Source organism: Chanodichthys erythropterus, chromosome 5, assembly GCF_024489055.1.
Source record: "Chanodichthys erythropterus isolate Z2021 chromosome 5, ASM2448905v1, whole genome shotgun sequence".
Classification (NCBI taxonomy): domain Eukaryota; kingdom Metazoa; phylum Chordata; class Actinopteri; order Cypriniformes; family Xenocyprididae; genus Chanodichthys; species Chanodichthys erythropterus.
Window position 1 is genome coordinate 23855001 of NC_090225.1, and position 14165 is coordinate 23869165.

General features: G+C 36.2%; 1 protein-coding gene across 1 annotated transcript; it reads left to right on the forward strand.

Annotated features, from left to right (window-relative positions):
- Nucleotides 1-1832: 1832 nt before the first annotated feature.
- Nucleotides 1833-13775, forward strand: tmx1 (thioredoxin-related transmembrane protein 1). The gene is made up of 8 exons (XM_067386672.1): nucleotides 1833-2035; nucleotides 2671-2786; nucleotides 2880-2925; nucleotides 9886-10014; nucleotides 10185-10230; nucleotides 10709-10810; nucleotides 12015-12078; nucleotides 12214-13775. The coding sequence occupies exons 1-8, from the start codon at nucleotides 1860-1862 to the stop codon at nucleotides 12390-12392; spliced, it is 858 nt and encodes a 285-aa protein (XP_067242773.1). The 5' UTR covers nucleotides 1833-1859; the 3' UTR covers nucleotides 12393-13775.
- Nucleotides 13776-14165: the final 390 nt, after the last annotated feature.

Sequence of the window (14165 nt, forward strand, 5' to 3'; positions counted from 1 at the left end):
TAATCATTTAAACAGTGATTATACTTATATATATATATTTAGTGTTGATTATTATATCTAATAATCTTATCTTATTATATCTTATTATATCTAAAAATAAATAGCAACTGAATTTAATAGTTTGGACTCTGTTGTTAATTATAACCTTTGATATTATAGTAATGTGCAAGAGTGGGCTCCCTGTATATAGTTTACACAGCATTAGAAGAGATAGATTTTTTATTCTTTAAGAAAATGTCAATTATAATTGTAATTATTTTAAGAGAGAGAGAGAGAATGTCAATGTCGAATCATGACTTCAATACCAAGGTACGTACCAAACCATCATGTTTGAGTACCGTTACACCCCAAACATATATATATATATATATATATATATATATATATATAATATATATATATATATATATATATATATATATATATATATATATATATATATATATATATATATATATAATATATATATATATATGAAGACTTCAGATGCAAAAGCCTCTAAGTGCCATCTGAAATTTTCTTATAAAATGAACATTTTTATCAAGCTTGTATGTTTAGGTTTAATAATTTCACTTTAATGGCAATTAATAGGTCCTTTTCATTGCCATTAAAGTGAAATAACTGAACTTAAACATACAAGCTTGATAAAAATGCTCATTTTATAAGAAAATTTCAGATGGCACTTAGAAGCTTTTGCATCTGAAGTCTTCATATATATATATATATATATATATATATATATATATCCATCCTGTATCCCTTTCTTGATAAAGCAGCTTAAATAATTACATTAATCTCACAAGCTCAATACATTTTTTACATATTCACTGTGGCACAGCAATTATCACATCATTGCTGTCATTAGCACTCATTTAGTGTCAGCAGAGAGCGAGTCATAACAACATCCTCTGAGGGTGTGCGTGTGCCTGATTGTTTTTCACTTTTAGCAAACTGTGAAGCATTCTCTTTTCTGGATTGTTCTGTGATTCAACACAGACATGCACACACACAAAATCTGTAAGTATAGGCTACAATCTTCGTGATTTGTATATTCTCCTAATGGATTCACAAATTGTGCTCATGTTAAATCACAAACAGTGCTGTAAAATCAGTACATGGGCTTTCACAAATCAGCTCCTTAGCTATGAGCTCATAGCGCCACCGTGTGTTCTGACTTTTTTTGATCAACAATGTGTCTTTCAATAAAAATAAAAAGTATACAGCTTTTTTTATGTAACAGTCGGATGTTATTTGTTGCAAATTATAAATGTTACTTGACCGTAAAAGTTGCCAACTTTTGATCTTAAACCTGAAATTAAATATATTAAAATATATGTACATAAAATGTAATATTTATTTTAAATATAAATAGAAGCCAAATTTAATAGAGCCAAATATAATAGAAAATACATGATTTAAATACAAATTAAATAACTTTAAATACAGTTATTGAAATAAATTATAAGCATATTTAACGTGCATATGGTATTATAATTATTATATAATTAACATATATAATAATACATATATATTAAAAGAACGTTTGTTTAATTAATTGTATAATTACTTTTATTTTATCATTTAAGTTAGAAAAATAACTAATAGCAGATAAAACAAGACAAACAGTAGTTATTTCATGAAATACCTTTACTACTAATACAAAGAGCCAGGCATACAATTACATGCATATATGAATTCATTAATCCATACAATCAAAAATAATTCATAAGTGTCAGAAAGTGGGTTAAATTATGTTTTAAACCTTTTCAATGCGTCATGACGTCAATGACGCGGCGCCGCCCATCAGCAGCACGTGGGAGTGGAGGCGGAAGCGGAAGGGAAGCAGTGGGCGCTGAAACATGGCGTGCACATACACATGCAGAGTCAGGGAGATGACAGCTTTCGCGTGTGTGTTTTCTGCTCTTATCGTGACATGTGTGGTGCTGCAGCCCGCATCGGCCAAGCCGGGTCATTTAAGAGTAATCACAGATGGAAACTGGGAGGAAATCCTGACAGGAGAATGGATGATCGAGTTGTGAGTTATTAGATTCAGTTGTGCAAAAAAAATGTGTTTTTATTTGTGCATGGTAATTAGTGTTACACATGACTGTAAATGAATATCTAACTAAGATTATTTCATTATTTCTTACTTGCCGTGTTCTTGCACTGGGCTCAGGTTAGAGGAAGTTCTGTGGTCTGAAGTTAAAGGGTTTGCCAAAATGAATGAATATAATAATTGAATCAGCCTCATGTTAATCTAACCTCATATGACTTTCTTCCCTCTATGAAGTAGAAAAAGGACATATTAGACAGAATGACAGCCTCGGTCACCATTCACTTTCATTGTATGCAAAACAGATGCAATGAAACTGAATGGTGACTGAGGCCGTTATTCTGCATAGAATCTCCTTTTGTAATCCATAGAAGAAAGTCTTTGGAACAACATGATGTCAGAAATTTCATGATCCTTCTTATGCGTTATCTTCCAAAAACACTTAAGTTGAAATAAAGTCTTTTTCCCCTGCACAGCACACTTCCTCCAGCTAGAGCTGTCGAACAAGAGGATAGTAGTTAAATAGATCCGATGGAAAACAAATGAGCCTCAGTGTCTTTGTGTCTCCTCTGGCTGGGATTGTGTTATTGGATTAAAGGTCTGTCTGTCTGCTGCAGCTTTGCTCCATGGTGTCCAGCCTGCCAGCAGCTCCAGCCCGTGTGGAATGAGTTTGCAGAATGGGGAGAAGATTTGGATGTGAACATTGCCAAAGTGGATGTCACCGAGCAGCCAGGTATAATGTTATCTCCTCGCATCTGTTTTCTCTGCTCACCTGATCCCCTGTCCTTATGAGACTCACTCCTGTCTCTGTTTCTCTGTTCTGCAGGTTTGAGTGGGAGGTTTATCATCACAGCTCTCCCAACTATCTACCAGTGAGTTTACACACATTTAACCCTCTCTTTAGAAGTTAGTTGGTAATTAGTGATAGATAGATAGACACTCTAAAGAAAAATGGTTCTAAAAATTAGGGTAATTCGGCTTGTAACAATAGCAGAACCCTTTTAGGTTCTAAATAGAACCCTTTTTTATAAGTTTCCATAAAGAACCATGCTTTGAAAGTGCTATATAGGAAACTTTTTAATAATAGTTTAAATAAAATTTGAATTAATATTAGTATATTATTATCTTTGATATTAATATTAGCATAATTAATAAATTTATATATATATATATATATATATATATATATATATTAGTACACACATATAAGTATTAATATATTATTATTTATTTTATTTTTTGTTATTGCCCTGGTCTTATAATGTCTTGTAGCCTCTAATAGGGTTTTACATAAAATAAAAACCAGGATGTTGTGTCAAGTACGTACTTTTATTTTTTATTGATGTGAAATTTTATCAAAAATGATAGTGCTCGAACAACAGTTATTAGCTGAATACATTATTAAATGACAAAATACAGAAACGCAAAATAGATGTAGGCCTAATGAACACCAAGTTACAGTGAAATATTTTCACAATCCTTGATAATGTCTTTAAGTCAGTCATTTTGGTGTAATTGTGTGGCCGTTTCTCTCTGCAGATGGCGATGTTGTAGGATGTGACAGTATCTGAAATACACAATTGAGTTTAGAGTTACAGTGTGGCTCTTCCAATTGTTTATGTAAAGAAAATTATGTTTATGAAGGTTAAAATTAGCAAAAATGTACAGTATGTGAGCCCTTTACAATGTTAAAAGGAAAAGTGATATAGTGGGATTGCTTTAATGTTTGTTCGTTTGTTTTGTTACTGGGTATGTTTGTGCATAAACATAATAATAATAATAAATCTAACAATACAGATCATACATTCAATATCTTTGTTACTTAGTAAAGGAGAGAGAAGTATCCTTAAAGGATTAGTTCACTTCAGAATTAAAATTTCCTGATAATTTACTCACCCTCATGTCATCCAAGATGTTCATGTCTTTTTTTCTTGAGTTGAAAAGAAATTAAGGTTTTTGAGAAAAAACATTCCAGGATTTTTCTCCATACAGTGGACTTCAGCAGGTTGAAGGTCCAAATTGCAGTTTCAGTGCAGCTTCAAAGGGCTCTACATGATCCCAGACGAGAAATAAGGGTCTTATCTAGTGAAACGATCAGTCATTTTCTAAAAAAAAAAAAAAAAAATAAAAATAAATGTATATACTCACGTGTGACGTAGGCGGAAGTACCGCGGTAGGGCGAAAATCTCCATCTCATTTTCTCCTCCAACTTCAAAATCATCCAACATCGTTGTTTTACCTTGTTTTGTAAAGGGCATTGACTTAGTCTTTTGCTTTGTAGACACTGGATCTGTACTTTCACCTAGGTCACGTGTGACCTTTCCAACGTCATTACGTAATCACGTGTGGATCGCAGCGCAAGACGAGCATTTGTGGTTAAAGGGTATATACATTTTTATTTTTTTAGAAAATGACCAATCGTTTCACTAGATGAGACCCTTATTCCTCGGCTGGGATCATGTAGAGCGCTTTGAAGCTGCACAGAAACTGTAATTTGGACCTTCAACCCGTTGAACCACCTTGAAGTCCACTATAGAGAAAAATCCTGGAATGTTTTCCTCAACCTAAATTTCTTCTTGACTGAAGAAAGAAAGACATGAACATCTTGGATGACATGGGAGTGAGTAAATTATCAGGAAATTTTCATTCTGAAGTGAACTAATCCTTTAGGGGTGCGTTCACACTTGTCATGTTTGGTTCGATTAAAACGAACCCTGTTGCGATTTCTCGGATAGTGCGGTTCATTTGAACATATGTGAACGCTGCCATCTGAACCCTAGTGCGCACCAAACAAGCGGACCGAGACCGCTGAAAAGATGGGTCTCGGTCCGCTTCCAAACGAACTCTGGTGCGGTTCGAATGATATAAACGCAACACGGACCAAAGACATGTAACCGAACCAAAAACAGGAAGACGAGACCCTAAAAAGGACGGAATCCTCACGCATGTCGGTTTTTCTTGTCATAGTCGCGAGTTTGCCCATCACAGGCATCAGACGGCAGATCATTTGTGTGTGTGACGGATGGATTCCCGCCGGTGTTTTGACTACTTTACACATTTAAAAGCTCTTCACGAGTTCCCAGCTGGCCAAAATACCATCACATGCAGGCTACGCACCGCTACGCACACACAACGAGCGCATTTACCTCAGAAAACAGCATTGTTTTGGATGTTCGGTAAGTTCCGTCTCAATACGTCATAAAATCCGACCAATCACGTTGTGAATGTATCCCTATGCCTTAAGGTTCGGTGATAAAATCGCCAATGTGAACGCTAACCGGACCAGGACTAAATGTTTTTGTTTTTGTTTTCTTCTTTGGTCCTGACCAAATGAACCAAACGAACCGAACTACAAGTGTGAACGCACCCTAACTGAACAGAGCTGCTCAAACTTAGGCTACATGTTCTGTTAAACAAAAAAAAAAAAAAGAAAAAAAAAAAAGAAAAAGACATGACTGGTAGGAAACCAGTTACAACCAGTTAGAGTGTGTTGACAGTCTGTAACTGGATGGCCGAGCTCCAGAAAACCACTGCGGTCAAGCCAGCCGCCACCCAGAAATGAGCGGTCAATCTAGCCGCCCCTATATTTCGCGGTCCGCGCATACACTTGGTATTACGGTAAGACTGTCTGTGAACCGATCTGAACGTGATTTCACATTCATTCATTTATTCAGTCAGTCAGTCAGTCAATAAAAATAACTAAAAAAAAAATATTTCACAGCTCAATTTCACCTGAAAATGATAGTAAACCTCAAAGCCTGACATTGTATGCTGCTGAATTCCAAAATTAAAGCCCTCCAACACTCATACGCTGTTTTGTCCATACATTGTGAAACTGAATACATTTCACAGAACTATTTTACCTCGTGTGGAGAGGACACCTTATCACAGTGTTAACGGCACCGTTTCAGCAGGATATTCTGATGTTGGATTCCAAAATAAGAGCCCCCCCAAAACTCATGTTTGTGCTGTTTTGCTCATATTTTCAGAAATTCATAAAAAATAAAATCCTAGTTTCCACAGACTAATTTCATCTCAGCTGGAGAGGACACATTCTCACAGTGTCAACTGCACCGTTTCAAGACATTCTGATGTTGCATTCCAAAATAAGAGCCCCCCAAAACTCATGTTTCTGCTGTTTTGCTCATATTTTCAGAAATTCATAAATAATAAAGTCCTAGTTTCCACAGACTAATTTCACCTCAGCTGGAGAGGACACATTCTCATAGTGTCAACTGCACCGTTTCAAGACATTCTGATGTTGCATTCCAAAATAAAAGCCCCCCAAACTTCATATCTATGCGCTGTTTTGTCTATACATTCAGAAAATCATAAAAATAAAAGTCCTAGTTTCCACAAACCAAATTCACCTCAGGTGGAGAGGACACATTCTCACAGTGTCAACTGCACCGTTTCAAGACATTCTGATGTTGCATTCCAAAATAAGAGCCCCCCAAAACTCATGTTTCTGCTGTTTTGCTCATATTTTCAGAAATTCATAAATAATAAAGTCCTAGTTTCCACAGAATAATTTCACCTCAGGTGGAGAGGACACATTCTCACAGTGTCAACTGCACCGTTTCGAGACATTCTGATGTTGCATTCCAAAATATGAGCCCCCCAAAACTCATGTTTCTGCTGTTTTGCTCATATTTTCAGAAATTCCTAAAAAATAAAGTCCTAGTTTCCACAAAACAAATTCACCTCAGATGGACAGTTCACCTTGTCACAGTGTCAACTGCACCGTTTCAAGACATTCTGATGTTGCATTCCAAAATAAGAGCCCCTCAAAACTCATGTTTCTGCTGTTTTGCTCATATTTTCATATTTTCAGAAATTCATAAAAAATAAACTCCTAGTTTCCACAGACCAATTTCATCTCAGCTGGAGAGGACACCTTCTCACAGTGTCAACTGCACCGTTTCAAGACATTCTGATGTGGCATTCCAAAATAAGAGCCCCTCAAAACTCATGTTACTGCTGTTTTGCTCATATTTTCATATTTTCAGAAATTCATAAAAAATAAAAAACTAGTTTCCACAGACCAATTTCAACTCAGCTGGAGAGGACACCTTCTCACAGTGTCAACTGCACCGTTTCAAGACATTCTGATGTTGCATTCCAAAATAAGAGCCCCCCAAAACTCATGTTTCTGCTGTTTTGCTCATATTTTCATATTTTCAGACATTCATAAAAAATAAAATCCTAGTTTCCACAGACTAATTTCACCTCAGGTGGAGAGGACACATTCTCACAGTGTCAACTGCACCTTTTCAGGACATTCTGATGTTGTATTCCAAAATAAGAGCCCCCCAAACTTCATATCTATGCACTGTTTTGTCTATACATTCAGAAAATCATAAAAATAAAAGTCTTAGTTTCCACAAATCAATTGCACCTCAGCTGGAGAGTACACCTTCTCGCAGTTTCAGCTACACTGTTTCAGGACATTCTGATGTTGTATTCCAAAATAGGAACCCCCCAAAATCTCATATATACACTTTGTCTATAGGATTTTATTTTTTATGAATTTCTGAAAATATGAGCAAAACAGCAGAAACATGAGTTTTGGGGGGCTCTTATTTTGGAATGCAACATCAGAATGTCTTGAAACGGTGCAGTTGACACTGTGAGAAGGTGTCCTCTCCAGCTGAGGTGAAATTGGTCTGTGGAAACTAGGATTTTATTTTTTATGAATTTCTGAAAATATGAGCAAAACAGCAGAAACATGAGTTTTGGGGGGCTCTTATTTTGGAATGCCACATCAGAATGTCCTGAAACTGTGTAGTTGACACCGTGACAAGGTGTACTGTCCACCTGAGGTGAATTTGGTTTGTGGAAACTAGGACTTTTATTTTTTATGAATTTCTGAAAATATGAGCAAAACTGCAGAAACATGAGATTTGGGGGGCTCTTATTTTGGAATGCCACATCAGAATGTCTTGAAATTGTGTAGTTGAAACCGTGACAAGGTGTACTGTCCACCTGAGGTGAATTTGGTTTGTGGAAACTAGGACTTTTATTTTTATGATTTTCTGAATGTATAGACAAAACAGCGCATAGATATGAAGTTTGGGGGGCTCTTATTTTGGAATGCAACATCTGAATGTCTTGAAACGGTGCAGTTGACACTGTGAGAATGTGTCCTCTCCACCTGAGGTGAAATTGGTCTGTGGAAACAAGGATTTTATTTTTTATGAATTTCTGAAAATATGAAAATATGAGCAAAACAGCAGAAACATGAGATTTGAGGGGCTCTTATTTTAGAATGCAACATCAGAATGTCTTGAAACGGTGCAGTTGACACTGTGACAAGGTGAACTGTCCATCTGAGGTGAAATTATTCTGTGGAAACTAGGATTTTATTTTTTATGAATTTCTGAAAATATGAGCAAAACAGCAGAAACATGAGTTTTGGGGGGCTCTTATTTTGGAATGCCACATCAGAATGTCCTGAAACGGTGCAGTTGACACTGTGAGAATGTGTCCTCTCCAGCTGAGGTAAAATTAGTCTGTGGAAACTAGGATTTTATTTTTTATGAATTTCTGAAAATTTGAGCAAAACAGCAGAAACATGAGTTTTGAGGGGCTCTTATTTTGGAATGCAACATCAGAATGTCTTGAAACGGTGCAGTTGACACTGTGAGAATGTGTCCTCTCCACCTGAGGTGAAATTATTCTGTGGAAACTAGGATTTTATTTTTTATGAATTTCTGCAAATATGAGCAAAACAGCAGAAACATGAGTTTTGGGGGACTCTTATTTTGGAATGCAACATCAGAATGTCTTGAAACGGTGCAGTTGACACTGTGAGAAGGTGTCCTCTCCACCTGAGGTGAAATTATTCTGTGGAAACTAGGATTTTATTTTTTATGAATTTCTGAAAATATGAGCAAAACCGCAGAAACATGAGGTTTGAGGGGCTCTTATTTTGGAATGCAACATCGGAATGCCTTGAAACGGTGCAGTTGACACTGTGAGAATGTGTCCTCTCCAGCTGAGGTGAAATTAGTCTGTGGAAACTAGGATTTTATTTTTTATGAATTTCTGAAAATATGAACAAAACAGCACAAACATGAGTTTTGGGGGGGCTCTTATTTTGGAATCCAACATCAGAATATCCTGCTGAAACGGTGCCGTTAACACTGTGATAAGGTGTCCTCTCCACACGAGGTAAAATAGTTCTGTGAAATGTATTCAGTTTCACAATGTATGGACAAAACAGCGTATGAGTGTTGGAGGGCTTTAATTTTGGAATTCAGCAGCATACAATGTCAGGCTTTGAGGTTTACTATCATTTTCAGGTGAAATTGAGCTGTGAAATATTTTTTTTTTTTTAGTTATTTTTATTGACTGACTGACTGAATAAATGAATGAATGTGAAATCACGTTCAGATCGGTTCACAGACAGTCTTACCGTAATACCAAGTGTATGCGCGGACCGCGAAATATAGGGGCGGCTAGATTGACCGCTCATTTCTGGGTGGCGGCTGGCTTGACCGCAGTAGAAAACCAGTAATGGTGTGTCTTTGACAGTTACAGATTTGAAACACAAAAATGCAGGAAAAAAGAACCCTAAACTCCTAACACAAAGAACCATTTCAGTCTATAAAGGGTTCTTCAGGGCCATACTGTTCTGAATAGAACTGTTACTATGTGTAAAGAACCTTCTAAGAACCATCTATTTTTAGAGTGTGTAGACATCAGCATTTGCTTTGTTTTTAGTCATCTGCACAGTCCCTCTGTTGGTGGATGAAAACTCATTTTATAAATGGTTAAATATAGCTGATTGTGTGTGTGTGTGTGTGTGTGTGTGTGTTTGTGTGTTGCAGCTGTAAAGATGGTGTGTTTCGGAGATATCAAGGACCCCGAACTAAAGAGGACTTCCTGAGCTTCATTGAAGAGAAGAAATGGCAGAGCATAGAGCCGGTCTCTTCCTGGTTCGGCCCCTCTTCCTTCATGTGAGTACTTGCTCTGTGTGTGGGTGGTTTTAAATTCTGTAATAATGCAAAAGGCTCTGGCTGAGTCTGGTAAAGTCTCCAGAAAAGGGAGAGCATGCTATTAATGTACTGCTTTCTGACTGTTTTTACATTTGATTTGAAAAATGTCTGACTGATATTTGTTTTTGTAGGATGAACGCAATGTCTGCCCTCTTTAAGTTATCCATGTTCATCAGGGTGAGTGTGTGGGCCTGCATTCATATCAGTTCTGTGTGTTTAATTTTAAATGTATATTCACTATTTTCTTAGCAATTTTGTGAATAATTTAGTTACAACTTACAGGCACAATTCATTTATACCTCAAACTAATGGTGAAGGAACCAGCAGCAGACACTGAGGGATAATATACAGTCAGCTAGTCAATAAAGTAAAATAAACCCCCTCATTTACAGAAGAGAGAACTTGTATCACCCTTAAGGGTATTTTTTCAATAACAATTACCTGACTGTACATTATCCTGCATTTGACACAGCTAGAAAAAAAAGATTTGAAATGTGATTTGATTCAAATTATTTAATTGCATGAGCTTTTTGTAAGCATAATTTGAAGCCAGTAGAAAATATATGGTTATTTTATGACTGTAATGATATTATAGTAAATACCTGATACATTTATAATCGTTTAATTTAAATGATCTTTTAATATTGTGTTTCAGCATTGCCATAATTACTTAACGGAGCAGCTGGGCGTCCCGGTTTGGGGCTCTTATGGGATATTTGCTCTGGCAACACTCGTCTCAGGATTAGCTCTTGGATTGGTGAGTATAACATTAATATAAATATATAAAAATATTTATAAAATTATAAATATATAACATAAATACAGTAAAAAGTAATATTGTGAAAATTTGATACAATTTAAAAACTTCTCTTAGTATATTTTAAAATCTAATTTTATTTATGTGATAACCAAGCTCAGTTTTTAGTAGCCATTATACTTTTGTGTCACATGATCTTTCAGAAATCATTCTAATATGCTGATTTGGTGCTCAAGAAACATTTCTTATTATTATCAATGTTGAAAACAGTTGAGCTGCTTAATATTTTTGTGTAAATTTTGATACATTCTTTCAGGACTCTTTGGTGAAATGATCAATTTAATGCATCCTTGCTGAATTAAAGTATTAATATTTTTAAAAAATGTTATCGACCCCAATCTTTTGAACGGTAGTGTACTTAAGATCTGTTCCAAGTGTAATTTTTGGAGTGGATAATCCCAGAATCCCATTTACATGACACCATTTTCAACTAAAATGGAAAACTTTTCATGCGTTTTGGCCAGTCATTTATACAACAACAGTGTTTTGGGGGCCCTCAAAGTCCAAATGTTTAAAATCTTGAAAACGATAACCGTTATCATTAGTGTAAGTTACAAAAATGCAAATTTGTGAAAGCGGTGACATTATGCGTATGCGTATTATGTGTTCAGGGTAACATTTTAGTATTGGGGAACAATTCTCACTTTTAACTAGTTGCTGCTTAGCTTGCATACTGTAAGGCTGTACTATTGTATTAGTACTTATAAAGCACATATTAATGCTTAATTCTGCATGACCATATTCTCAAATGTAAACATCCAAATAAATACCATACTTACATGATCTGATATGCTGCATGATGAACACTTTGTAAAGATCCATTTTGAGGGTTATATTAGCTGTGTGAACTTTGTTTATGAACTGTATTATAGAGTTGTGAGCTTGGGGGCGGGCAGTGCGAGTATTTAAAAGGGACACGCACAGAATCGGTGCATTTTTAATTATGCCCTAAAATAGGCAGTTCAAAAATTGAATAATAAAAAATCTATGGGGTATTTTGAGCTGAAACTTCACTGACACATTCAGGGGACACCTTAGACTTATATTACATCTTGTGAAAAAGGGTTCTAGGGCACCTTTAAGTCATTAACTTAGAACATGCTAACGTCAAACTCAATTGAAATCAATTGTGTTATTTTCTCAGGTGCTGGTTTTTGTCGCAGATTTTGTGTTCCCATCACGACGATTTGCATCAGATTATCACCACAGTAAGTGTGAATGTTCATATGAACCTACTACTGCTTGACTACGGGATTATAACTTATAACAGAGAACATAAAAGAAACTATTATAAAATGCTAAGATGATATTGTGTAATTGTGGATGCATAAATGTTTCTGTAGGGAAACTGCCTGCGGGGCAGGTCCGTCTCTTGCAGCAGTCTGAAGATGAGCAGGAAGCAGATGGAGAGGAAGAGGATGATGAAGACGAATACGGAGGAAAGACTGAAGAGTGGCGGCGAGTGAGCGGAGCCGAAACGCTCAGAAGAAGAGGAGTGGATTTGCCAGAGGAGGACACCTAGAGGACTGGAGAGGAACTGCCTCTTGCTCACTGTGCACAAAATCGCCACACAAACCACATCGCTATGGCAATGCCCTCAGGTGCGGCCATGGCAGCGCTCATTGAGCTTGATGACATCACATATGATGTCATAGCTCCCTTCTGAAAGATTGATGTGGTTGTGCTTTTCTCTCCATCTTGCCGCAGGTTTGTGTGTTTTCTCTTTTCCACCTGTCCACTTTTAATTATTACACTCCTTGCTATGCAGTATCTCTAGATTGTGTGTGTTGGAGCAGTTCTTCTCAAAGCTGTCCTGAGGACCCCCAACCACTGCACATTTTAGATGTCTCCCTCATCAGTAACACCCCATTACAGTCTTGCAGTCTCTACTAATGAGCTGATTAGTTGAATCAGGTGTGTTAAATGAGGGAGACATCCAAAATATGCAGTGCTAGGGGATCCCCAGGACAGCTTTGAGAAGCACTGTGCTGGAGGAATTCTTATTAAAACCTACTTTAAGGAATTTCACAGACACACAGCTGCAATATTCCCCTTACAAATACTGAGCAAACCAAGATCAAACAACAACCTCACTGTGAATCTGTAGTTGTAAATGAGGCTTTTGGGAATATGAAAGGTTTTGTGCTTTATTTTGTAAATATTTTATTATTTGAGCTTTTTGGATGCCTGTTATATAAAGTTGGAATGTTCAATTTGCTGTTTTTTAAAAGTTTTTTGTTCCATGCAGAGATCAGCTTCACATGTTTTGTGTTTGGTTTTTGAAGCTTTGGGAGACTAGAAAATGCCCAAATTAACACTTGTTTATTTACATGTGTGTGTGTGTGTGTGATTATTATTTGACACAGAAAGACACTTCCATTAACATGATTTGTGTTCTTATATTTTACTTTAAACAAGCTTTGTTAATTTTACCTTCCACTCCCTGTTTCCTTAAATTTAATTTCTTTAATAACGCATAGGTATACAGTATCTGATTAATTTGAACAGGTGTATCACGTTATGTTTCAAGTGTTTCTATGTTAAAGTGGATTTTAGGGTTTGTGTGTGAATTGTATTTTGGTCTTCCAACTTTTTTGAATGCTGTTTAATTTGTACCCCTTTTACTTTCAGTAATTTTCTTATTATCTTTACTATACTTTGAGCCCTGACTGATCCACTAGACTTAAAGTGCTTCTCAATATGTTCTGCTTAGTTGTCCACAGCAGAACAATTCTAACGTGTGAATGACTGCATTTACAACTCGAATGCTTAATGTATGTGTGTGTGTGTGAGAGTGTGTGTGAGAGAGAGGTTTTGGAATGTTTCTGTATTTGAGACTGTAAATGAGGACTGTTAATAAACAGTCTAAAGCTGCTGTGCTGTGTGATTTCACAGAAAATGCAAATTTGTTGGCCTTTATTTTACAGTTTTGCAATTCACTTAACATTTAGTGATGCGTTTAGAGAATACAATGCTGAATAAAGTCGTAGTTTTTGTTATTTTTGGACCAAAACGTATATTCCAAAACTTCTAACTAACCCACTGATGTCACATGGACCTTTTATTACCTTTCTGGACATGAACAGTCTACCATACATACATTTTCAATGGAGGGACAGAAAGCTCTCGGACTAAATCTAAAATATCTTAAACCGTGTTCTGAAGATGAACGAAGGTCTTACAGGTTTGGAACGACATGAGGGTGAGTCATTAATGACATAATTTTCATTTTTGGGTGAACTAACCTTTTAAAAACATGGAGTTCTTTAGGTGAAAGTGATTTAGGTGGACTGGA